Below are 26217 nucleotides of genomic sequence, written 5' to 3'. Positions count from 1 at the left end.
CACAGAGCACCCTTGTGATGTCACAGAGCCAACTCTGGAATGTCAGCCTGGAATGTCATGCAGTTGCACTGTGATGTCACAAAAGACTCTGTGATGTCAGAAAGCCATAAGGTGATGTCAGAATCTGTTCTGTGATTTCACAACCTGCTCTATGATGTTACACAGCCACCTAGTGATGTCACAATCCATTCACTCATGCCACAGAGCCACCCTCTATGATGGCAGGATCTCCTCTATGGCCAGACACCCTACTCTATGATGTCACAGAAGCTTTATGATGTCACAACTCCCTCAGTGATGTCACAAAGCGCTCTCTGTGATGTCATACTGTTATGAGTAGAAAAGTTGCCCATTTTATTAAAAGGTTGCAGAGTTCCCAGGTTGGGCCAGTTGCTGCCAGGGTGGAGCTCTAACTGTTTGTGGTTGTAATCACCTGTTGTTAATAGTTTTTCATTAACTACCTGTTGTTGATGGTTGGGAATCCCCTTTTTGTCGAGTGGCACCCTGCCGCTTCCTGGAGGATGGCACCCGGGACAGTGAAGAGGAGGGGACAACCAAGGATGGGACAATAATTTGATTGGCATGCAAATGACATTGGGGTTGGCAAGCAAATGAGGAAGCCCCTCACCAAACCTAGCCAAAAACCCCTAAAAACAACAAACCAACATGGAATTGAGGGGTCAAAGTGATGTCTAGATGGGAAGAACAGAATCCAGTGTCCGCTAAGACCCTTTTTACCACTCACCGTAACCTAAAAACATGTTGGCTGCAAAGAGGACCTCGAATGTCAAACCAAAATACTGGGAATCAACTCGTGCTCTCGTGAGGAAGGAACCCCCAGCTCTGCCGGCACACCAGTGGACAAACTGGACTCTTCCTCCTCCTCTGTGCCACTTCTGGGGGCAGCGGCAGTGTGAGACCCATCGGATCACCCCACCTGAGCTGATTTTTAATAAAGACATTAAAAAGGAGAAAGATCTCCTGCCCTATTTATTTCGTTTATATTAAAAAACCAATGCATTTTTAGGAACGAAAAAAATTATTGGTCATTGTTTCTAAGTAATGCAATGCCCTTCATTCATTCGTTAATCTCCATTGGCTATTTATTTATTTCCCTTTTTGGTAACTAGTAATATTTGAGTCTTTTTGTCACCTTTTTTATCATCGTTTTCTCAGAAAGGGTCAAGGGGGGCACTTTGGGGTCCCTGGTGACATTTCTGGGGCACATTTGGGGCAGTTCAGGGTCTGGAGAGGGAATTCAGAGACAACTTGAGGGTCTGGAGGACACTTGGGGGAGGCGGGTGGGCACTTGGAGGGGCATTCAGGGATTCTGAAGGACAGTTCGGGGTCCGGGGCAGCACTTGGGGGTCCAGGGGGGCCCTTGGAGGTCAGGGAGGGAAATCTGGGGCCCTTCGGGGTCTGGGTGGACCCTTGTGGGGCTTGAACAGGGCTCTCTGGGGCGCGGGGGGTGATGGGAGTTGAAAACGTGGGTGTAATACTGTTAAACGGGGCCACGGAGCATCACGGGAGTTCGAGGCGCAGCTGCAATGGCTCTCGGTGGAGGCGCGGAGCATGACGGGAGATGAAGTCCTGGCTCCAAGAGCACTGGACATGCACCACGGAGCATGATGGGAGCCATAGTTCCGGAAGTGGCTGGAACGCTTTGGTAGTGGGTCCGGGAAGGCTCTTGGGGGACACTGCTGCGTCCGAGTTGCGACTTGAGATCCTCGGGGGAACATAAACAGTTCGGGAACACTTGCGGGGAGCTCGGTCATCTCTAACCGGGCTCTTTAGGGTGCAGGGCATGGCAGGAGTTTTAGTCACAGGATTTTTCTGAGGGCCTCTGGGGTCGCGGGGTATGAGAGGAGATGAATTCCCAGAAGTGGCTATACTGGGCATCTGTGGGGTTGGGAGCACTCAGGGGTCCAAGCATGCTTTTGGGAGTCCTGAATGGGTGCTGAGGGGGCACTGAGAGATCCTGGAGGATCTGGGGGACACTTAAGGGACAGGTGGGGGACAATCCCGGGGTTCTGTGGAGTGCGGGGCATGGTGGGCGTTGTAGTCCAGCTTCAATGGGTCTCAATCAGGCCATGGGGCATGACGGGAGTTGTAGGCAAAAAAAAGTCGTGCCAATATCAGGCACTGCTTGCGAGATCCTAAACCAGGTGCTGATTGGCTTTGGGCAGTAATGGGCAGAAACCTCGGCAAATGGGATGCGGCAGAGGCAGGAACATCCAATTCAACCTCTCCAGTCCCTCCCAGTACACACCAGTATAACCCCAGTACAGATCAGTACAACCCCAGTACAGACCAATTGACCCCAAGTAAAACCCAGCACAACCCCAGTGCCCCTCCAGTCCCTCCCAGTACAGTCCAGTCCCTCCCAATACACCTGTGCCCATTCCCAGTCCCTCCCAGTTCATCCCAGTGACATCCACAGGATGCCCCAGTGTCCTCAGTCTTCTCTGCAATGGCCCCAGTATTCCCAGTTGTGGTGGTTGGACCGGAAATGGGATTTCTGGGATGCTGGGGTCACTACCATCAGGCCAATGGATGCTCAGATTCTAGGACCGCCTCTGAGAAAAACACAGGGGTTAAAACCCAGAGCTGCGCCCGCCCAGAGTCTCTTGGGACTTCTGTCAGGAGAGGCTTTGGATCTCTCCCCCTGTCCCAGCTGCCGGCTGGGCGAGGGAGGGGAAAAGCCATGGAGCCATGAGGTAGGCCCAGCCCAAGGATGGAAGGGTGGAAGAGCACCAAGAGACATCGGGCAGCCATTCCCCCCTAGGAGAGAGAGAGGGAGAGCCGGAGTCTGAATTCAATAGCGGCGCTGGCCCAGGAGGAGAAGCGGGGGGAGTTCGAGGGCAGTGTGGGAGTGCCAGAGCTCTGGGACAGGCAGACACTGAAATTTTTAACCCTTTTTCTTGCATGATTGAGACCTTGCAAATGCTGATCCTCCTAGGAGCTGAATAAGAAGAAAGATAGGAAATGAGATAACCAAGAACTAGGCCCAAGGGACATGGAGACGACTGGCTGAGTGGGGGGAGATTATTGTAGTGGCCTTTTGGCTGGACTTTTCTTGTGTAGCCGTAGACTCACCCAGTTTTATTCCTGTGACCCAGAGCCTGCATTTAGGGGGAGGCAGTGCCTCAGAACCAGGAGGGTTGAGTGTGGGTACCCCTCAGCCCCAGAGGGTGAAAAAATGGGGGGGACAGTCCCAAAGGAGAGGCTGTGCCTTTTTTTGGAGTGAGACAAGGCATCCTTGAAAGACAACTCTAGAAGCAGCTCTGGTCCATGCACAGTGGTGAGAGCACTGGGCATGGAAGGAAAGGTTTCATGATGGCAAAGCACTTTCCGGGCGGTGCTGAGTGACATGGAAGCACACGAGGTTTCAACGTGTTTCCAGGGGAAGCCTATGGTGCAAGAAGGACTCCTCTCCTCTTCATGAACTGAAGATTGAGTAATCTAAAGGGTTGTGCTGGACTGAGAGTTGGTGATTTTGGGGGAATGTAATGCATTGGGAAATTTGGTGGGGGGGAGGAGGAAAGTTTTTAATTTTTTCCCTCATGTTTTTTTTTTCTTTCTTCTTTTCTTGTAGTTTAGTTAACAAGGTTATCTTTATTTCTAAGCAGGAGCCTGCTTTTCTTATTCCTGGTCACATGTGGGATCTCAGCACATCAGACCTGATATGCAGAGACACCGAGATAACCCTTGGGGGACTCGGAGGTCCTGGAATGTTGCCAGAAGTGTCTGGTGGCTGGACTTTGATCTTGCACAGGAGACGACACCTGTATGAGGATGGGAGGATCTCACTGGGATAAATGGTGAAGGGATAGGTTAATTAGAGTGTGAAACACAGGTTTTAGAATTTCGGTACAGGGGTGTCTAGAGAGGTAAGATGGAGGAATTGGGGCGTGTCCTGTCCTTCTTCTTCTTCTTCTTGGCCTCCATCTTCTGTGGTGGTGGTGGCACATTGGGATTGGTTCTTACTAAAAGTGCACTTGTCAATAAGGGTGAAAGGTATTGGGGAAAATAGGTAAATATCTTATACGTAGTTTTGGGTATAAAGATAAGTGACCGCCCTGGGGGCTCACAGTGTGCTCATGGCTGGCTTGCTGTGCAGACCTCTGTTGGGCCGAGAGAAAATCTTGTAGATAAAAACTAATAAACACTGAAGACCGAGAAAAAACCTGAAGACTCTTTTCGTCCTTTGGAGCGCAGGCTGTCCAAGGCCATCCCGAGCCTTTCCAGGCCATAAAAAACAGCCGAGAACAGGACAGTCACATCTCACAACAGACACCAGGGAGAGGGTATTCTCATGGAGGCGCTGGCTTTGTGCCAGGGCAAACCATGACACCTCCCTTGTGCTCCCAATCTAGATCCATCTTGGGCAACTCTATCTTTGCAGCCCGATCTACCTGCTGATTGTTTTGGTGCTCCTCATTGGCCCTACTCTTGGGGACACGGGCATCTACATGGCAGACTTTCACAGGTAGCCTCCCCACCCTGGTAGGGATGTCTTTCCACTCATCAGCGGCCCCGATCATTTTCCCTCTACGTTACCAGTTAGCCTCTTTCCAGCTCTCCAGCCATCCCCACAGAGCATTGGCTACCATCCATGAATCAGTGTAGAAGTAGAGCTTTGGCCATTTCTCTTTTTCTACAATGTCCAGGGCCAGTTGAACAGCTTTGAGTTCAGCAAGTTGACTTGATCCACCTTCTCCTTCAGTAGCTTGTGCAACCTGTCGTGCGGGGCTCCATACAGCTGCTTTCCACTTCCGGTTCATCCCTACGATGCAATAGGAACCGTCAGTGAAAAGAGGGTAGAGTGTTTCCTCTGGTGGCAGTTGGTTATAGGGAGGAGCTTTTTCAGCCTGTGTCACAGGCTCTTGTTCTTCTTCTGTGACACCAAAATTCCCACCTTTGGGCCAGTTTGCAATTACCTCCAAAATCCCAGGGCGATTCAGTTTACCTATACAGCCACGCTGAGTGATAAGAGCAATCCACTTGCTCCATGCAGCACTGGTGGCATGGTGAGTGGAAGGAACCTTGCCTTTGAACATCCACCCCAGCACCGGTACTCGGGGTGCCAGGAGGAGTTGCACTTCTGCACCAATCACCTCTGAGGCAGCTTGGACTCCTTCATAGGCAGCCAAGATCTCCTTCTCTGTGGGAGTGTAGTTGGCTTCAGAACCTCTGTAGCTAAGACTCCAAAATCCCAGTGGTCGACCTCGAGTCTCCCCAGGCACCTTCTGCCAAAGGCTCCAGGACAAGCCATTCTTCCCGTCTGCAGAGTAGAGCACGTTCTTTACCTCTGGTCCTGTCCTGACTGTGCCAAGGGCTACTGCATGAGCAATCTCCTGCTTAATCTGGACAAAGGCTTGTTGCTGCTCAGGGCCCCACTGGAAATTGTTCTTCTTGTGGGTGACCAGGTAAAGAGGGCTCACGATCTCACTACTCAGGAATGTGCATTCTCCAAAAGCCTATGGCACCTAGGAAAGCTTGTGTCTCCTTCTTATTGGTGGGTGGAGACATTGCTGTGATCTTGTTGATGACGTCTGTAGGAATGTGTCACTGTCCATCTTGCCACTTCACTCCCAGGAACTGAATCTCACGAGCTGGTCCCTCTACTTTAGTCTTTTTGATGGCAAAACCAGCTCTCAGGAGGATTTGGATGATTTTTTTCTCCTTTCTCAAATATTTCTCATTTCTCAAACATCTGCGGTTGTGTTCCCCCACACAATGATGTCCTCAATGCACTGCAGGTGTTCTGGAGTCTCACCCTTTTCCAGTGCAGTCTGGATCAGTCCATGGCAGATGGTGGGGCTGCGCTTCCACCCCTGGGGCAGTCGGTTCCAGGTGTACTGCACGCCCCTCCAGGTGAAAGCAAACTGAGGCCTGCATTCTGCTGCCAGAGGAATGGAGAAAAATGCATTGGCAATGTCAATGATGGTGAACCACTTTGCTGCCTTGGACTCCAGCTTGTACTGGAGTTCCAGCATGTCCAGCACAGCAGCACTCAGCAGTGTAGTCACTTCATTAAGCCACGATAGTCCACAGTCAATCTCCATTCTCTGTCAGACTTGTGCACAGTCCAGATGAGGGTGAGTGAGTCTTGCTGATCACCCCTTGGCTCTCCAGCTCATGGATCATTTTGTGGATGGGAATCACAGCATCTCGAGTTGTCTGATACTGCTGACAGTGCACTGTAGAGGTGGCAACTGGCCCTTGTTGCTCTTCCACCTTCAGGAGTCCTACTGCAGATGGGCTTTCTGATAGTCCAGGCAAAATGTTCAACTGCTTAATGTCTTCGGCCTCTACAGCAGCTATGCCAAAAGCCCATCTGAGTTCTTTCGGGTCTTTGAAATACCCACTGCGAAGTACTCCATGCCCAAAATACATGGGGCCTCTGGCCCACTCACAATAGGATGTTTCTTCCACTCATTCCCAGTCAGGCTCACATCAGCTTCCACCAAAGTGAAATCCTGGGATCCCCCTGTCACATCAGCAATAGAAACAGACTCTGTCCCCACATGTCTCAATGGGATTAATGTACACTGAGCACCAGTATCAACCAAAGCTTTATACTCTTGTGGTTCCGATGTGCCAGGCCACCGAATCCACACAGACCAGAAAACAAGATTTTCCCCAGCCTCTACCTGGCTAGAGGCAGGGCCCCTCTAAGCCTGGTTATCCTTCTTTCACTGGACATATGTCTTGGATGTGCCTTCAAGGGGATCAGACATGTCATCATCATCATACCCGGCAGTTCGGCTATGGGCAACTGGAGCTGTTTTCCTTCTCGTGGCTTCCTTCAATTCATGCACCCGTCGTGCCAGAACAGCAGTAGGTTTTCCATCCCACCTTCTCATGTTTTCCCCACAATCACACAGGTAGAACCACAGCTCAGCTCATGGGGTGTACCTTCTCTCTCCATCTGGGAAATATCTGCCTTGGATACCAGAACCTCTGACCTGTACTGCTGAGATTTGGAGAAGGTCTTCTTTAATCTCCTCTCTGAGCTTCTTATGATTCTTCTCTATCTTATCCTCTAATTTCTGCAGACGTGTTTCTACCGCTCTGATTCTGGCATGTGTCGGGCCATGTACAGCATCTGCATATGCTCGGAGCTTCCTTGCCATGTCAAGCACAGTCTCATCCCTCTCATCCCTCTTCATGATGGCTGAAGCAGAAGCATATTCATGTGGCCCAAGTCGTACGAGTTTTCGCCACATCACAGACGTGCATGGTACCAAGTCTGGGTTCCTAGTTGTTACATCATCTGAGAAGACAATCTCTGCCACTGCCATTTCTCTCAGGTGTTGGATCCCTTGCTCTATGGTCTTCCACTGGATTTGCTGCATATAGAGATCATCTGCACACAGGTATCTTTGTGCAACACTTTCCAAGACCCCTGCCCAGAGGCTGTGAGCGTTAGCCCGCCTCATCATTCCTTGGTCAATAACAGGATCATGTAACAGGGATCCCAAATGCCTTGCTTCAGTGCCATCCAGAATTGTAGCCTCTCCTGCAACATCCCAGAGACGGACTAACTAGGGTGTAAAGTCTTGGTGTTTCGCAGGTCCCAGTCTGGAGCAGGCCCAACTAATTATGGATTCATCAGGTCGTTGAGTGTAATCCTTCCTTAGGCCATGAAGGTCCTTCAGGGAAAAGGACTCAATATTGGCTTCTGATCTTACATCTGCTGCTTTGACTACTGATTTTATGTCAGGAGGCATTGAGGGTCCTTCTCCTTCACCATCACCATCACCATCATCATCATCATCATCATCATCATCCACTGGTCAATTGGTCTTGTCCGTGCACTTTCCACTTCTAGTGCTGGTAGCCACAGCCATTGGTTGAGGCTTATTGTCTGGTTTAGCTGCTGGCTTAGGCTCACTGTCTGGTTTGGCTGCTGGCTTCGAGCCTGGGCTGTTGGCTGCAGCCTGAGTCACTGGGATAGCTGCTGATTTATCTCCCTGCCCCCCTGCCTCTGTCTGCTGCCCGACAGTATCTAGCAGTGTGCAATAAGCATAGGCCAGGGCCCAGCTCACTGCAATGATCTTCCTCTCCTTAGGCTCATCCTGGTACTTCTCTTTCAGATATTTCCCCACCTCAGCTGTGTTCTGAATTTGTTCAAGGGGAAAATCCCAGACTATAGGGTCAGAGAATTCCTTCAGGATTTGGCCCATATCCTCCCATTTTCCACACCATTTAGGATTTTCCACACTGGGGTCTACTTCTGAGTCAGGGGTCTCATCAGCCCGTCTAGAAATCTCAGCCCTCATTCTAGAGAAGCAGCAGGCTGTATAGAGGAAGGTTACCAAATTGAATTCCAGAAAGATGGTTTCTTTAACATTGAGGGGAAACTGAATATCCTTCACTAGTGATGCAACTGATTCCTAGGAGAAGGAAAGCAGAGGCTGAAAAACCTCATTCCCTCCTGCTCCTCCTGCAACAAACTGGATGCATAACCACAGCCATGAACCATTCATACCTGGAGCAGACCCTAGCATGTTTATAAACTTCTTGCACATCATTGCCACCAAGCCCAGCAGGATAGCTACTCTGGTCACTGCCCCTCTGCTGTAAAAACTACGTATTAGGGACAATACTAAAGCTATTTCTGGATAAGAAAATAAACCTAGGGACCAGAGAGGTATCAAAATCTCTAAAAACCCTAGGGACCAGAAATGCATGCAAACCTTCACCCCAATAGACATTATGAATTCAAAAAGCATGGCTATTAGCTGATTTAAATGAACACAGATTAATAGCAACAAAAATGCAGTCAAAACAGGGTTTTTCCACTCTCTCGAGCCCCCAGGATGGGCGCCAATATTTGTCCTGGTTTAGGGCAAATTTGTTAAAGAATCTGCAAAGGAGGGCCCCTCCAGAAAGCAAACCCACACGGCCCCTCCCCCCAACTGCTTTGGGAGGAATTCCTAGGAGAGAGGTAGAAAGAACCTGTTTATTGACAGGCACAGCACCTCCCAGCACAAAAAATGAACAATACCCGATGACACCGCTCTGAGAAAGATGACAAAATCAGAAAGTCTCTTTCGGAGGTGGTTGCTCTGCTCTCAGTCACTCCGGCGCTGGGGCAGCTGCTGCAGCCAAACGGTGCCAACCCTCGGTGTTCCCAGGCCCCAGTCCGGAGCAGGTTCGAGATGGTCGAAGAAAAGGAGAAGAGAAAGAGTCCAGGAAGGAATTTGGACTGTTTAGCTAAACTAGCTAATAAGCAGAGGCCAAAGCAGAGCAGAAGCGAGAGCAGAAAGAGAGCAAGCAAAGCAGCAAGCCGAAAGCAAGAAGCAAAAAACAGCCCTATGTACTGCCTGTCTCTGTGTCCCTGATAGGAGAAACCAAAAAAAAACCTTCCACTCTTCAAAGCTGGTCTTAAAGGCACAGAACAGATGAATGGGGATACAAGCATCATAATGTCACCCCAGGACAAGCTGTCACAAGGTGACAGGACAAGGACGGACAAAGAGAAAAATGATTCTCACATTTGACAAAGGCCCCCAGCCTGTGAAAAAGCAAAGGAGGAAGATCAAGGCAGTGAGAGGGACAGAGCACTCCCCTGACGTGGGTGCAAGTGTGACATTGTCCCCTGTGTATGTGGCCTTCCCAGGGTGGAGGTTTACACCTGAGCCAGTTTGGGTAAGGGGGGTGGTGTTCACCCCCTGAGCAGCGATTACCCCACTCCTTCAGGTTGAAATATAAGATGTAACCAAATGCATGTTTTCAATCCCCATCTTCATCAACTGCTATAAACAGGTGGGGCAGTGTTCTTTATCTCTTCCATGACTCACCCCTGATAACGCCCTCCAAGGGAGATATCTTCTGTGAATGGGCCATTGAATGTCACTGCAGGACTGATAAAATTCCATTATCCCATTGTGGGAGGCTCCACCCAGGGGGAGGATCCAAGCATTCCTACCTGGATATAAGCTGAGGCTTGAAGCACCAGGAGCACCTTGCCTACTGGATTCCCAGAGGACAAGAGCTCCACAACCACCACTGGACCTTGAGAGAAAGACCAGACCCTTCTGCAGGATCTGCTTTGACAGAATCACCTTGATCACTCCAACAGGACTGCCGGCACCATATGATGGGACTGCTACCACCACCGTGACCAACAGGGTGTCAGGTTATATCCTGACTCTGTCAGTTTAAGGCAGTGTTTCTGTATCATTGTCTTGATCTAAATTTTTTTATTAAATTGTAATTCTGGTTTAGACCCTCCCCAGGTTTGCCTTACAACTAGTACAAAAAACAGTGTGCTCATCCCTTGTTTTCCTCCCTAAACAGGATTTCCCATCCCCAAACCTTTGCCAGATGGAGGAGGAGGATGCGAGGAACAGGAAGGAGCCCTGGGATACCCAGGCAGGTGAGGAGGAATTCAGTGCCCCTTTCCCTCTCTCTCCTGCTCCATCTCCCAGCCCAGCACAGCCTCCAGCTGCAGGAAAACCCTGCTGCCAATGCCGTCCTCCCAGGGATGCACTGGGGGAATCTCCTTCCCCTTCCCTCTGGCACGGAGGCAAATCCCATTGTCTCCTTGTCCTTCCTCCCCCAGACAAGGAAGTGGGGGTGGAGACTAGGCAGGACAAATCCCCATGGCAGAACCTCAAGGAAGAGGCCATTTTGAGTGACTCCAGGGAACCGGAATCCAACAGGGAAGAAAAGCCAAAGAGATCCTGCATGAGGGTGGGCTCCAAACCCAGCACAGGATGCTCTTAGGAGGAAAGACCCACCCTGAGCCAGGAAGGTGGAGAGATCTTCAGCCAGAGCTCGAAGCTGGTGGTCCATGAGCAGCTTCATCATGGGGAGAAGCCCCACAAGTGCTTGGAGTGTGGGAAGAGCTTCAGGCAGAGCAGCACCCTGATCAGCCACCAGATGATCCACACCAGAGGATGGCCCTATGAGTGTGGGGAATGTGGGAAGGCCTTCAGCTACCAATCCATCCTCATCATCCATCAACCCATCCACACCAGGAACAGGACCCATGAATGTCCCAAGTGTCAGAAGAGGTTTCCGACCAGCTCCAATCTCCTCCTGCACCAGCGGATTCACACCCAGCAGAGGCCCTTCCACTGCCCCGACTGCAGGATGGGCTTCAAGCAGAAATCCCACCTTATCAGACACTGGCGCATCCACACTGGGGAGAGGCCCTATGAGTGTCGGGAATGTGGGATGAGCTTTAGCCAGAGCTCCAACCTTATCTACCACCAGAGGACCCACAGCAGGGAACGTCCCTAAGAGTGTGGGTAATGTTGGTAGAGCTTCAGGCAGAAGTCCCACTTGATCTGCCTCATAAGGATCTACACTGGGGAGAAGCCCTACCAGTGTCCCCAGTGTGGGAAGAGCTTCACCATGAGCTCTCACTTGACCAGACACCTATGGACGCACTGGTAAGGGAAGCCCTGCAAATGCCCCAATTGCAGGAAGAGCTTTGTGCACCGCTCCAGCTCCATCCCCCATGGGAGGATCCACGTCAGGCAGAGCCCTGGTGACCTACATTCCCTGTGATTTGCACTGGGAGGACACCTGGCTGGTTATCCTTTTGGTTTGGCCCCTGGCCAAATTTTCTTCTGATTTTTCTTTATCACTTAAAAACACCTGAAATAGGACTAAAATGAAAGATATTGATCAAAGACATCTTAAGTTCCATCAGTTAACAGTTACTTGAGCAGGAATTTATTGTTTTGGGGCATATTCTGGAAGATTTGTGGGTTCTTGGGGGATTTCAGGAAGTGTTCTCCATATCTTTGCACTCCAAAAGTCAAGATGGATTGATCTGTCACCTCAAAACGACTGAGTCCTACGGAAAACACCACAATCTTACCCCAAAGGGCTCAATCCAACTTCAAATTGCCTTGTTCCCACCTCAAAAAAACTCTGTCCCATGCCAAATTTACTCAGTTCCATAGCCTCCAGGATGAGATGGGGTTGGAAGGAGATTGGGAGAAGTGGCATACAAATTTGAGGGTGTGGGATCAGGAGTGTAGGTCTGGGTGTGTGTGATCTATTTTGATAGTAAATAAAACTTCCAGAATTATTGATTTCTGTCCCAATCCTTTTCCATCAATTCCGGTTTGTTTTTCAGAATGCCACCTTCTCAGCTGATTGTGTTTGTGCACTCCTTTCTCTCTTGCCTTTCTTTCCATGCTCTGTTTCTCTCTCAGTGTCTTCCTTGACCAAGGGCAGCTCCCACAAAAGACCCTGTCCTGAGTTAATTTCCAATCCACGAGCTACAACAACCATGGGAGAAGTTATGAAGGCTGGCAGTGAAATATCACTGTAGGATCTTACTCCACTTGGCTTTCAGCCCTTTCTTGAGAGCTTTGTCTTCAAGGGCAGGAAAATCTTTTCCTGGCTGGTAACTGGAATTCCATCCCCTGGCAGTGTGTGCCGTGGATCCTGGGCATTCCTGAGGCTCCCAGGGTGCTGCTCCTGCTGTGCCTCCCAAGGAGCTGTGCAGAGCCAGGGCACAAGGTCCAGCAGCTCTGTTGGTTCTGCAGTGCCACAACAGCCCCTGGTTCCATGAGTTTCCCTACTGCCAAATGCGGTTCCTTGGTTCCCATGGATGTGTCACCATGGATATTTGGTGTCATGAAGTTCTTCAGTGTCACAATGGCCTCCCTCGCTCCATGAGCTTCTGCAGTGTCACAATGGACTCCTTGGATTGGGCACTGTAACCATGGACCATTGGCTCCATTCAGCCCCACTGGGTCACCATGGACTCCTTGGTTCCAGGAGGTTCTGGGGGTGTCTCCATGGTCTCCTTGGATCCACAGTGTCACAATGGACCACTGGATCCACGTGGCCCTGCTGTGTCACCATGGCCCCTTGGTTCCATGGGACTCGAGTGTCACAATTGATTCCTTGCTTCCACATCACCCCCTCACTGCAAAAAAGGGGCTCTTCGTTCCTTGAGGAACACAAAAGTTTTGTAGAAACAAGGAAAAATCCCGCTTAATACACCTGGAAATATATGTTTGCATTCAAGAGAGATGTTAACGGTGAGGATGGCACCAGCAGCTTCTATCTGCAACAGAGATCCAGGGAAAGGACAGGGACAGAGAATTCAGCTGGGAGACTCAGAGAATTTTGCTCCCAGAGATCATTTCTGCTCACACTGTCCCTTGGAGAAAGGTGACACAATTCCAGGCAGCCTGGACTGAGCAGGTGGTTCCTGAGTGGGGTTTGTTGTTTAGGAAACCTGCTCAGGCTTTTCCATTCTTTCCTTCCCAAAAGGAAAACTTCTCCTGGGCCTGTGTGGAGGTAGAGCCCTGAGGAGAGCAGGTGGGACATGGTGCAATGGGCTGGACATGGAGCTGCAGAGCTCAGGGGACAAGGTTCTGCTGCGGGGCACAGGGATGCCAGTGCCAGGTGGGCCATGTCAGACATGGTGAGGCTGGGGGTGAGGAGCAGCTTGTCCAAACAGGGTCAGCCCTCAAGGGGCTCATTCTTCTCTGGGCCCAGACCTCCTAAGGAGACATTCAGCATTAGGATCACCTGGAGAATACTTCTCTCAGCTCTTCTCTGATCTGGAAAATAATAAATACTCACTTGATTAAAGAAAAAAAGTATGTGGTGCATTTTGAAATCTTCCTCCTTAGCAGAACTCCAAACTGACTCCAATCAGCTGCACAAACCCTGGAGACGGAAGGAAGGAAGGAAGGAAGGAAGGAAGGAAGGAAGGAAGGAAGGAAGGAAGGAAGGAAGGAAGGAAGGAAGGAAGGAAGGAAGGAAGGAAGGAAGGAAGGAAGGAAGGAAGGAAGGAAGGAAGGAAGGAAGGAAGGAAGGAAGGAAGGAAGGAAGGAAGGAAGGAAGGAAGGAAGGAAGGAAGGAAGGAAGGAAGGAAGGAAGGAAGGAAGGAAGGAAGGAAGGAAGGAAGGAAGGAAGGAAGGAAGGAAGGAAGGAAGGAAGGAAGGAAGGAAGGAAGGAAGGAAGGAAGGAAGGAAGGGAAGGAAAAGAGCTCCTGAGGGCTTTCTGTATTTTGATGATCGTCACAGTGGATTTGGGGTTGAGTCCAGGACCCTCAGGCACTGAGAGAAGGCTGAAGAAGCTGCTCAAGGAGTCAGAAGCAAAACTCCAATTGCCTTGGAGCATTGCTGGGCCCCACTGAGGGCAGGGAGTGCCAAAGGCTCCCCAGGGACTGCTGAGAGCAGATCCTTGAGGCCAGGATTGCAGGGAGTCAAAGGCTCTGAGCAGGGAACTGCAATGCTGAGCAAGACCTGGGCTGGCTGGGGAAAGCAGAAAGGCCAAGCCCTGAGCCCAGCCTGGGCCAGCAGGGCCTGTCCCTCATGAGTGGCTTGGGGCTGTTTATGGGGCAGGGGGATGTGAGGAGCAGCAAGGATGAATGTCATAAAACTATGTGACACTCCAGATCCTTATGGAACCAAGGGACCAGTGGGACACTGTGGGAAGTTGTGGAACCAAGGGGATCATTGTGGCATTGTTGGGGCCCGTGGAACCAAGGGGCCAGTGTGACACTGTGGGGCCTATTGGGAACAAGAGGCCATTGTCAGCCTACAAGGCTGGAACGCCCCAGAACACTGAAATGCTGGGGGTAACCAAAGGTTCCTTGATTTGTGTTTGGTGCACAGGAGAAACACCAACCAGATATTGTCAACATGGGCAGATGCAAAGAATATTATTGGTAGGAAGGGACCCACAAGAATCATCAAGTCCACCTCTTTAGTGAATGGCCCACACAGGGATTGAACCCACAGCCTCGGTGATACCAGCACCATGCAAAAACCAGCTGAGCTAAGATGACCAAATGACACAAAATTTTACTGGCAAAATATCGACAGTCAAGGAACTTGGGCAAAGGGTTTATTACAACATCCACTTCAACATAAAACTCTTATCAAAGCATTAACTACATTAACTTAGCCCATTTAACCAAAAGACCTTCAACCCTTAAGATGTTTAGTTACCCAAAATGTTCCAGGTAAGTAGGATTAGAAGGAGAACAACTAGAGAACATCAGAAAGACAGAAGATCCATAGAAAGACACACACATAGGTACCAACTACTCAGATTCCAGCTACACCAACAGAAGAACCCCAGGAGAAACTGGGATGCAGGCCAGGGGCTGGCCTCGTGCTCTGGCTTTTAACCTCGCGGGGCCTTCATGGGCCCACCCCTGGGGTGGGACTGCCAGTTGCTTGTCCAATCAGGTTTAGGGTAGGCACTGGCTGGTAGTGTGTGATTGATTGACAGCTCAGCCAATCAGAGTGGGGTTGGCACAGCATCTGCTATGTGATTGACAGCTCTGCCAGGTCAGGGCTGTTGGTGGGGTTCTGTCCCACCACAAACCAAGGCCTGACCCAGCCCTGGCCCCACATGGGTGTTCCGAGCATCCGAAGGTGTCTTGGGACATTGATCTCATCTAGCCTCTGACAGCGACCACGGTGGCACTACGGAACCTCATGGGTCAGTTGTGACAATGCAGATCCAAGGACACCATGGTGACACTACAGAACCTCAAAGAATCAAGGGTACTGTTGTGCAACTCAGGGGGCCCTGTGGAAGGAAGGGTCAATCATGAAACTGTGGGACCAATATATCAAAGGAACCATTGTGACACAGCGGGGCTACATGGAGACAATGGACCCTTGTGACTCTGTTGGGGCTCATGAAACAAAGACGCCATTGTGACATTGCGAGACCTCATGGAATAATGAGACCATTGTGACAGTATGGGGATCCATGAAATCAAAAGAACATGGAACAAGTCTGCCTGGTTTGGCCTCCTGGGGGCTGTCTGACAGGTCCCACTGAATTTGACATGTCAAGGGCCACTTCCCATCTGACTGCGAAGCACTGGGGCTCTGTTCTTTCCTTCCTGTGGGAAAGAACTGCCTTTCTTGTCCAGGCGCCTTCACCAAAATTGGGATTCCATGTTTAAAATTCTCTATATCCAAGGGTTACTCCCAGACAAAATCTGCCCATACAGTCAAACCTGGCTAGACTTGGCCTCTGGTGACTGCCTCTCATCTGCCCCTGCACCACTGGGACTCACTTGTTTCCTTCCTATGGAGATTTTTGATTGTTGTGACACTGTAGAGGATTGTGGAACCAATGGGCCATGGTGACACTGCAGGCCCTTGTGCACCCTGTTCCACTGTAGGAACTTGTGGAACCAAGGGGAACATTTTGATCCTGCAGGGTACCATGGATCCAAGGGGCCACTGTGACACTGTGGGGCCTTGTGGAACCAAGGGCATAATTGTGGCTCTGTTGAGCTGCATGGTCCCAAGGGGCCAGTGTGAAGCCGTGAGGCTTTGTGGAACCAAAAGACAATTGTAGCATTTTAGGGCCTCATGGAGTCAAAGGGCCATTGTGATCCTGCAGGGCACCATGGATCCATGGGGAACATTGTGGCATTGCAAGGCCCATTGGAATCATGGAGACCATTGTGACCCTGCAGGGCCTCATGGAAGGATGGGCCATTGTGACACTTTGGGAACTTGTGGAACCAAGGGAATCATTGTTGCACTACTGGGCCCCAATGGAACCAAGGGGCCATTGGACACAGCGAGCCTTCATGGAACCAATAGACCATTAACATACTGGTCACTATATTGTTGCTTCGCCTTTATCTCAGGTCTTTGAATCCCAACCCTTGTACTGTGCTTGACTTCTTTTGGGCAACTCCATTGATCCTGCTTGTAGGATCCCTGGGGGCTAGGACGGTTGGGACGGACAGAGACGAGATATCTGAAGCCAGGTCTTGGAACTTGTGGTTTATTGCAAAGGGTGTGGGTGCAGGGGCCTTGTTTGGAGCTGCCAGCCCCAGCTCGGAGCAGGCCTGAAGGAGGAGCTCGAAAGAGACACCCAAAATGGATGCCCAAAAGAGGAGGGGACTTCCCAATACTATACAATAAATCTTCTACTGTGCTGCATATTCTAATTTTCACTAACCAATCTAGTACAAGATACAAATCTTATAGCATTTATATACAGCCTATATGAATGATTACATTACCATACTGTGCTACATTTTAAACCCTAAAAACTACTCTTTAGACTCCTTCTGCCAAGCTAGTAGGGTCTGCTCTGACCCTTGGACCTGTCTGCAAGCAGAGGGTATTGTTTCATCAAAGGAAGATTACTTTCAGCTGGCCATACCATTCTTTTCCAGTTGTTCAGTAACTAAGGCTTGGTGTCTCAAAGCTTGATTTCATTTTAATCTCACTTATAGTTTCCATATTCTCAAAATCTTTTGCCAGGCAATCATATTTATAAGGCTTTCCTGTCTCATCTTCCCCAGCATCTGCTTCTTTTCGTTTTCACCACCCTTGCCCTGAAGCTGGGGAACCAGAAAGGTTTGTCACAGCCAACCTCATTGCGACCTTTGCCGCCCAGAGACCCTGACATTTAGTCTCGTCAGAGTGGTTAGCTGATGGATAGACCAGTGCTCCCCAGGATTTTGGATTGTGTCAGGCTGGCAGATTCATCATTGTTTTAAGGGATCTCGGCCAGGTTCCCAGGGACAACGACAGTTTGACCTGTGTAGGATTGCAGGTGGGTTTAGGGAAACACAGGGCAATTATTGCCCATTTTGCCACTGTGTTTTTACAATATGCACCCACGTCCCATTATTGATTTGGGGTGTTCCAGTGGCTGTTCCAGCTAAGGTGGAGAAAGAGAAAAATGGGCAGCCGAATCTCCAAAGTAGAAAGGTGCATATATGGATGCTCTAAGTTAATTCTCACTGATCATGACCAAATATCTTCAAAGAACAAATAAAAATCAATTGTGAAGTGGATCATTAAAAATTTTCCAGATGCCCCTGAGCCTGACTGTCCTCCCTCCATATTGGCTCCTCCAATTCCTGCTACCACAACCTTCTCTTCCACCCTGAATGAACCTCCAGACTCCACCCCCAGAACTGCAGGTCACGCCCCCACTCTCAATCATTCCACCTTCAGCCTGGGCCATGCCTCCAGAATGCCAGCCTGTGGAAGGGGCTAGCAGCGGGCCTGTTAGCTAAAGGAGCGAGAAGTAAGAAGAAGAAGAAGCTGATAAGGAGCTTTCTCCAAGGCCGTAACCAAGGAGATCGAGAGAAGGAAGATAAGAACATTCTTCAGCTGGATGAAGCATTTTTAGAAAGTTAGGTGGAGTCAGAGTAACTTTTCACCAATGGCATGGTATTGAATTATTGTGGCCAATAGCTAAGGTAGAGGAAGGGTAAACAACTGAAAAGTGTATAAAAGATCAGCCATTTTCATTAATAAACTGTTGCCAAGTGTTACTAACTGAGACTGCTTGTGGTCTCGGCTTTATGTCGTGACCGCCTCGACTGCGACACCAGCCCAGGGGTATACCATCCTAAATCAAGACCCTTCCTCCTCAACACCTGAAAAAATGGCAGTGCCTTTTGCCTCACCCTCCAGCAACAATATAACCCCATGGTCACAGATACTAAACCCAACTGTCACACTATTTCTAATCCAAATGTTTCTCCTCCAAGTTATTCTTCCTCCTTAAAAAACAGTTTGGATTCCCCAGAGCCACCTTGCCCCTCAACCCCAGAAGATCCCCAGGAAAGGATCCAGAAAGAAGCAGTAAAGGAAGGAGACTGGCAAATAGTCTCGAAACTCCTCATTGCCCCGGTATGTTATGAAAGAAGGGGGCAGAATCCCAGGTATCAGCCATTGGTTTACAGGGAAATCAAGGATCTGTGTAGGGCAAATAAAGACCATAGGAAGGACTTACCTTGTTTTAATGGACTAATGAGGGCCATGTTTACAGCACATGTCTCAACATCATATGATTTAAAATATATTATGACCATGTTGTTGTCACCTACAGAATACACCCTTTGGGAAGGGGGATGGAAGTGTTTACTAAATCAATTAATAGCAGACTATGCTAATAATGAGGCAAGGGCAGAATTGACAAACAATCATCCAGCTGGAGAAGGACAACACAGCCTACCAGATGATCAAGCAGCAGGTGTCCTGAGAGAAGTATTGGATGATATCAAAGAGATGGCTTTGCAAGCTTTAATCCAGGTATCAGATGGTAGCACCCCCAATGTGGACTGCCTTGGGTGGCTGCAGCTAAAGCTTTAGGACAATCAGACCATCCTGGGTGCCTGTTAAGTAAGCAAATCAATGCTACCTCCCTCACACTGAGTGGCCTGCTCTCAGACATAGAGTCCATCAGACATGCCACCTTGCAGAACAGCGATAGAGTTTTTACTTTGGGCACAGGGGCATGGCTGTGTAGGCTCTGAAGGCATGTGTTGCATGAACCTCTCCATCCAGAGCGAGTCAATCCACAGGAGCATTCAGGTACTGAAGGAAAGATTGAAGAAGCTTCAAGTGGAAAAAAAATATTGGTTCAATAAACTCTTCCAATCCTGAGGACTAAAGGGTTGGATGATGTCTAGCTAAAACAGGACTATTAATTCTCTTAGTGGTTGTTGTTGTGTTGTTAATTGTCCCATGTTTGTTTGGATGCTTTTAGAAAGTCTTACAAAATTCTTTCAGTTCCATCTTTGTTGTACAAGAGAAAAGGGGGAAGATACCCAACCCTGGATCCTCATGGACTCCTTGGAGGAGAGAACTGGAGGACAGGATGGCACAAAAACCTCTCAGACACTCAATTTTGGAAGGAAATTCCTTAAAAGTCCCTAAAAGTATCCTTAAATCCATAAAGTACCTTAAAAACCTTGAGTATCTCAAAGTGCTAATGAGCCCTACTGAGTGTCAGTGCAAAGCTCTCAAGGGACTTGTTAAACCAGATAATTGGGGCCATGATTGTAAAACCTCTCACACAGTGTGTATCAAAAGGGAAACACCAAGTACCTTAAAATAACTGAAGTACCTTGATGTATTAATGCGTCCCACTGAGTGTTGTTACTGACAAAGCCTCTCCAGGGACTAAGTACAGCAGATAATTGGAGGCCAGGATAGCAGAGACATCTCAGAGACTCAAGGCAAAAGCCAAACCCAAAGTCCTTTCAAAATCCTGCAGTCCCTGGGAACATTCAGGAGCCCCCAGGGCCATTGCTGAGCAAGGCTCCCCAGGGACTCCTTCCAGCAGATCCTTGAGGTCACTGGGATGTGGGCTAGGGGTGGATGCTGAGGGCAGGACAAGGGGCTGACAGTGCCCAGCCTGGCTGGGGCTGTGCCAGGAGGCCCCAGGGCCTCAGGACAAGGGGTCTCTTCCCAGGCCTTGGTGGCACAGACACTGCTGTGCCCCAAGGCACCAAGACTTGGCTTCTCTTTGTCCCCACCTGTCATCACTGCCTCCAGTTCTCTGCTCTGCCTGGGGCCTGGGGACACTTTCTCAGTCGTGTTTCTCAGTGGGACCCATTGAAAGTCCAAGAAATTTTGGAGTTGGATTCTGACTTGGAGTTCTGGAGAGGTTTCTTCAGCTCCCTCTCAGGGACTGATGGTCAGAGCCTGAGCACAAAGCCCCAGAGGCTCATTAAAGGCCGTTGTGCTGTGTCTGTTCTGCTGAGCTGGGCTGGGCTCCTGGCACAGAGGCAGCTCCTGGTAACCAAGAAGAGCTTCAAAAGCACATTTCTCTTGATGAGCAGCTCTTCTGCCAGACCAGCAGGGCTGGGACACTGCCTGCAGCCATTCTGGGCACAGCACAGAGGCACAGAGAGCTTCAATCAGTCAGGGCTGGGAAGGTGCTGAGAAGTGCCTGGGGCAGAATCACTGCCAGCCCTTGGCACAGGAACCTCTGGCTGCAGCACAATGCAGCTGCAGCACCTGCAGTGAACTCCTAAAGCTGGAACATCCTACTGCCTACAGACTCTGTGAGTACAACTCTGGGTATTTCTGGTGCAGGGGAGGTGAAATGCTCGTGAAGGTCTAAAATTCTGAGGGGTTCTGATCAGTCATACAATATTTCCAAGATAAAGATTTTGGCAAAAAAAAAGGACATTTCCTAATACTTTGTCCTCAGTTTCCTACGCGTGGAGAATGGCAGGGAGGAGAGATAAATATTAAAGGTTGATTATGAATTTTGACAAATTCCTGAGACATCTGAACTGTTACTTTAAGTGATCAATAAGTTCACAGAGTTTTGTGGTCTGTGAGTGCTGGCAAGGAGTGATCAGGCACAGGGAAACACCTGCAGGAGGGAAATCTCCAGGAAGCAGAGAGAAGATCAGGCAAGGAGACAAAACAACACCCAGCAATGCTGTGGCAGGGAGAGTTTAGAGATGCCCACAGGATCCCCTCCAGTGCAGCCCCTCCCTCTGAACAAGCCCCCTCCCTCCTGTGCTCCAGCCCAGCCTCTGTCCTCAGGGCTGGGGCTCCAAGGCGTGCAGCCCTTCCTGTGCAGGCAGAGCTGCAGCAGAGCCGTGGAGCAGCTCTGCAGCCCCGGGCCCAGTTCCCTCTGCAGAGCACAGGGCTGGGAGCAGCTGACTGGCCCTGGGGGCTCTGGCAGGGGGCACAGCTGGCTCAGGGTGACGCTGTCCCCACTGCCCGGCTCTGGGCAATGCTGTCAGTGCAGCCAGGGAAGGAGCTGCATCTCCCTTCATCCAATGTCAGCATAAGGACACTTGGGAGTGTCCCTGAGATTTCAGTCCAAGCTGGGAGCTTCAATCCAGGGTGCAAATCTGTCCTAGAGCATCTCTGAGTTATAAGATTTAAGAGGAGATGCAGAGGTGTTCTGACACTGAAAATGCTTCTGGGTTGGAAAATGAGCAATATGAGGTTTTGGCTTCAAATGTGGAGCTGGGCTGTGGTGGATCCATCTGCTCTCACCAGGACCTGGTGACATTATAGGGGAATCATTGGAATGTGGCCCCCCTCCACCTGAGAAAGGTTAAAGCGCAGAGAAACTCTGAACAGGTCAGAATGTGAGACCATCTACCCGCACTTTACATTCATCACTTTGCCTCACAGAATGCACTCTGTTTCCCTGGGGGCAGCGGAAATTCTGAGGCTTTCTGATATCCAAGAACAGCAGCAGAGAAAGGGAGAAGCTTTTTAAAAGAACCCCAGAACACCAAAGAAAAACAAAAAAGAGTGTGTGTCTATTCCAGAGGAGGGTATATGGGAAATGGCTTTTATTTTGGTGACAGGTACCTCCTCTAAATCTTTGCTGTCCTTTCTTCATGAACAGGTCCCCATGGCCAGCGGCAGCAAATGTCCAACAGCAGCTCCATCAGGCACTTCCTCCTGCTGGCATTGGCAGACACGCGGCAGCTGCAGCTCCTGCACTTCTGCCTCTTGCTGGGCATCTCCCTGGCTGCCCTCCTGGGCAACGGCCTCATCATCAGCGCCGTAGCCTGTGACCACCACCTGCACACGCCCATGTTCTTCTTCCTGCTCAACCTGGCCCTCAGCGACCTGGGCTCCATCTGCACAACTGTCCCCAAAGCCATGCACAATTCCCTCTGGGACACCAGGGACATCTCCTACACAGGATGTGCTGCCCAAGTCTTTCTGATTTTTTTTTTTCTTGCAACAGAGATTTGTCTCCTGACCATCATGTGCTACGACCGCTACGTGTCCATCTGCAAACCCCTGCACTACGGGACCCTCCTGGGCAGCAGAGCTTGTGCCCACATGGCAGCAGCTGCCTGGGCCAGTGCCTTTCTCAATGCTTTGCTGCACACAGCCAATACATTTTCCCTGCCCCTGTGCCATGGCAATGTCCTGGGCCAGTTCTTCTGTGAAATCCCTCAGATCCTCAAACTCTCCTGCTCCAAATCCTACCTTAGGGAATTTGGGCTGCTTGCTGTTAGTGCCTGTTTATCATTTGGTTGTTTTGTGTTCATTGTTTTCTCCTATATGCAGATCTTCAGGGCTGTGCTGAGGATCCCCTCTGAGCAGGGACGGCACAAAGCCTTTTCCACCTGCCTCCCTCACCTGGCCGTGGTCTCTCTTTTCTATAGCACTGGCACGTTTGCCTACCTGAAGCCCCCCTCCATCTCCTCCCCATCCCTGGATCTGGCCCTGTCAGTTCTGTACTCAGTGGTGCCTCCAGCCCTGAACCCCCTCATCTACAGCCTGAGGAACCAGGAGCTCAAGGCTGCAGTTTGGAGGCTGAGGACTGGATGGTTTCTAGAACATTAAACCTCTGGCCAGTATTTGCAAATCACTTGTAATAAAAGTAACCTTTAATACTTCTTGTTATTTTCATTTTGGAGGTTCTTTGTCCTTGTTTAAAATTTTAAATATTTTCTACAAAGTGATGTCATTGTTTGTGCCAACTTGGTGTTGCCAGTGCTGCTGCCGTGGCCCTGCCCCACTGCCCTGGTGGCCCTGGTGTTACTGTAGGGCCTGAGTGCTCTCGGGGCCGGGCACAGCCCTGGGGGTGGCAGTGCCGGGGCTGCAGCAGGGACAGGCCATGGGCACTGCTGGGGCAGCGCTGACGCCTCAGCCCAGGCCCTGGGGGCTCCAGGCTCCTTGCCCAGGCTCTCTCAAGAACACGCCCAGGCCAATGCTCAGCACAGAAAAGCCCCGTGAGCAGCCCCAGGCTGGCTGTGGGCAGGCTGGGGGCAAACAGCATGGCTGGGGCTCTGCAAGGGCCCTGGGGCAGATGGGAAGGAGCAGCAGAGCAGGGGCTGATCTATCCCCAGTGCGCTGCACAGCCCAGGGCAGCATCCCAGGGCATCCTCATGGAGCTGCCAACAACATCCCCCCTCTGCAGACCTGGCCTCTCCCCCAGCTCACACAGGTGCCCCATCCTTGCAGGCACAGACACGGCAACACTGGCTGAGGAGCCCCTGTTTGCATTGCACACAGCAGGGGGAGCACACCCATGCTGTTGGTGTGGGGACATGAACCTGAGGCAGCACAAATGCCATCAGCCCCTGGGGCCAGCAAGGGCTGTGGGGTCACCAGGGAAACCACTCAGGTTTGTTGTGGCATCTGCAGTCAGCCAGAAAGTTTGTTCCCATCAGCTGGGAGTTTCCTGTCCCACTGCAGACGCTGTTGCTCAGAGCCAGGGCTGCCTGGCAGCCACCCCCAAACTGCCCTGAGCATTTCCTTGGCTTCACTTTCCTTTACTTTCTTTACTCTTTGCTTTCTTTACTCTTCCTGCTACAAATTTCTTTGCTTTCTTTACGCTTCCTACTACACATTTCTTCTTATTTCCCACCCCTCTTCCCTGCCCTGCAAACAGCCCATCCCTGTTTGCCCTTTCCTCTCTGGCCCCACTCCCATTGCAGTTCCTAACTTGGCACCATGGGAACGTCCCTTGGGCAGCAGGATCATCCTACAAGTGCTGCAGGAATTTTCTGCAGGCTCCTGCAGTGCCTGGTGCTGCTCCCTTGCCAGAGGCACCCCAGGCCAGGGGGGCACATCTGGGCTGCTGTGTCTGGCTCTGGGGCTCCCGGTTCTGGGCAGTGAGGAGGGGCTGCAGAGGCTCTGCTGGACTGACAGGATGGGCTTTGGGGCTGGCAGGAGAAGCTGAGGGACCTGGGCTGCTAGAGCTTCTGAAGAGGAGGCCCAGGGCTCCTCCTGCAACTGCTCCAAGGGTGGTTCCAGAGAGTCACAGAATCAGCGATGTTGGATAAGACCTTGGAGATCATCAAGTCCAACCTGTGCCCTGACACTGCCTTGTCTCCCCTGAGCCTCCTTTTACCCAGGATAAACAACTGCAGGTCCCTCAGCTGCTCTTCACAGGAGTTGGTAGTTTGTGTTCCAGACGCCTTCCCAGCCCTGTTGCCCTTCTCTGGACACGCTCCAGCCCCAGCCCTGTTGCCCTTCTCTGGACACGCTCCAGCCCCTCCATGTCCTTCCTAAATTGGGGGACCCACAACTGAACACAGCACTTGAGGTGCTGCCCAAGCAGTGCTAAGCAAAGGGGAAGAATCACTGCCCTGCTCCTGCTGGCCACACCATTCCTGACCCAGGCCAGGAGCCATTGGCCTTCTTGGCCACCTGGGCACTCTGCTGGCTCATGTCCAGCCTGCTGTCCATCAGTCCCTGCAGGTCCCTTTCTGCCTGGCTGCTCTCCAGCCACTCTGTCCCCAGCCTGTAGCACTGCAGGGGTTGTTGTGGCCAACATGCAGGGCCCAGCACTTGGACTTGTTAAACCTCACCTTGTTGGATTTGGTTCCTGGATCCAGCCTGTCCAGGGCCCTCTGCAGAGCCCACCTACCCTCCAGCAGATCCACACTCACACCCAGCTTGGTGTCATCTGCAAATTTGCTGATGCTGGACTCAGTCCCCTCATGCAGATCATCAGTGCAGACATTGAAATCCACGCTGGCTGGCTCTGATCCCTTGGCCATCCTGTGGGTGCCCTGTGATGGCACTCAAGGTGATCTGTTCCATAACCTTGCTGGGCACCCAGGTCAGGCTGATAGGCCTGGAGTTCCCCAGATCCTCCTTCCAGCCCTTCTTGGGGATGGGCTCACACTGGCACCTCCAGTGCTCTGGGCCCTCCCTGCTGAGCCAGCACTGATGGTGAATGATGGAGAGCAGCTTGGGGAGCTCATCCACAGCTCCCTCATCCCCCTGGGATGGATCCCATCTGATCCCACACACCTGTGAGCATCTGAGGGGCTCAGCAGGTCACCAACTGCTCCCCCCTGGATTACGGGGGTCTGTTCTCTTCCCTGTGCCCATCTACCAGCTCAGCAGAGCACTTCTCCTGAGGACAGCCTGCCCTAATATCGAAAATTGAGAGAAACGAAATGTTAAGTAGCTCTGCCTTCTCCTTATCTTTAGTTTCTATATTCCCCACTGCATCCAATAAAGAGTAGAGGTTCTCCTAATCCCATGTTTTGCTATTAATTTAATTGTGGAAACTTTGTCTATTTTTTTTTTTACAGAAGTGGTCAGGTTAAACTCTAATTGAGCTTTCACCTCTTGACTTTTTTTCTGCATGACTTCACAACATCCTTAAACATTTCCTAAGCTGCTTGACCTTCTGTCCAAAGTTGATGCACCTCTTGTTACCCTTGAGTTCCCACAAAAGCTCCATGGGCAGCCAGGCCAGTCATTTTCCGCACTAGCTCATCTTTTGCCACATTGAGACAGGCTGCTCCTTCCCCTTAAGATTACTTCTGTGAAACATGTCCATCCTTCCTGGACCCCTTTGTTTTTAAGGGATGTTTTTCTTCAAAAAATCAGGACCTGATTTGGTACTCCCAAAATCAGCATCCTAAACAGGTTAAAGTCTGCCCTTCCTAATTCCAGTGTAGAAGTTTTGTTGCTGCCCCTCCTTCTTTCCCAGAACATTGAAAACTTATTTATTTCATGGTCACTGTGCCCC

The 26217-nt window shown here is 50.6% G+C and overlaps 1 protein-coding gene across 1 annotated transcript; it reads left to right on the top strand.

The window, feature by feature from the left end:
- Window positions 1-22478: 22478 nt before the first annotated feature.
- LOC134420516 (olfactory receptor 14J1-like) lies at window positions 22479-22997 on the top strand (the record flags this gene model as incomplete). Its single annotated transcript, XM_063160672.1, has 1 exon — window positions 22479-22997. A coding segment is annotated over exon 1 (519 nt), but the record flags the coding sequence as incomplete, so codon positions are not given.
- Window positions 22998-26217: the final 3220 nt, after the last annotated feature.

This window comes from Melospiza melodia, chromosome 7 (genome assembly GCF_035770615.1).
Source record: "Melospiza melodia melodia isolate bMelMel2 chromosome 7, bMelMel2.pri, whole genome shotgun sequence".
In the NCBI taxonomy this organism is placed as follows: Eukaryota; Metazoa; Chordata; class Aves; order Passeriformes; family Passerellidae; genus Melospiza; species Melospiza melodia.
This window is presented reverse-complemented; position numbering and strand designations above follow the sequence as displayed.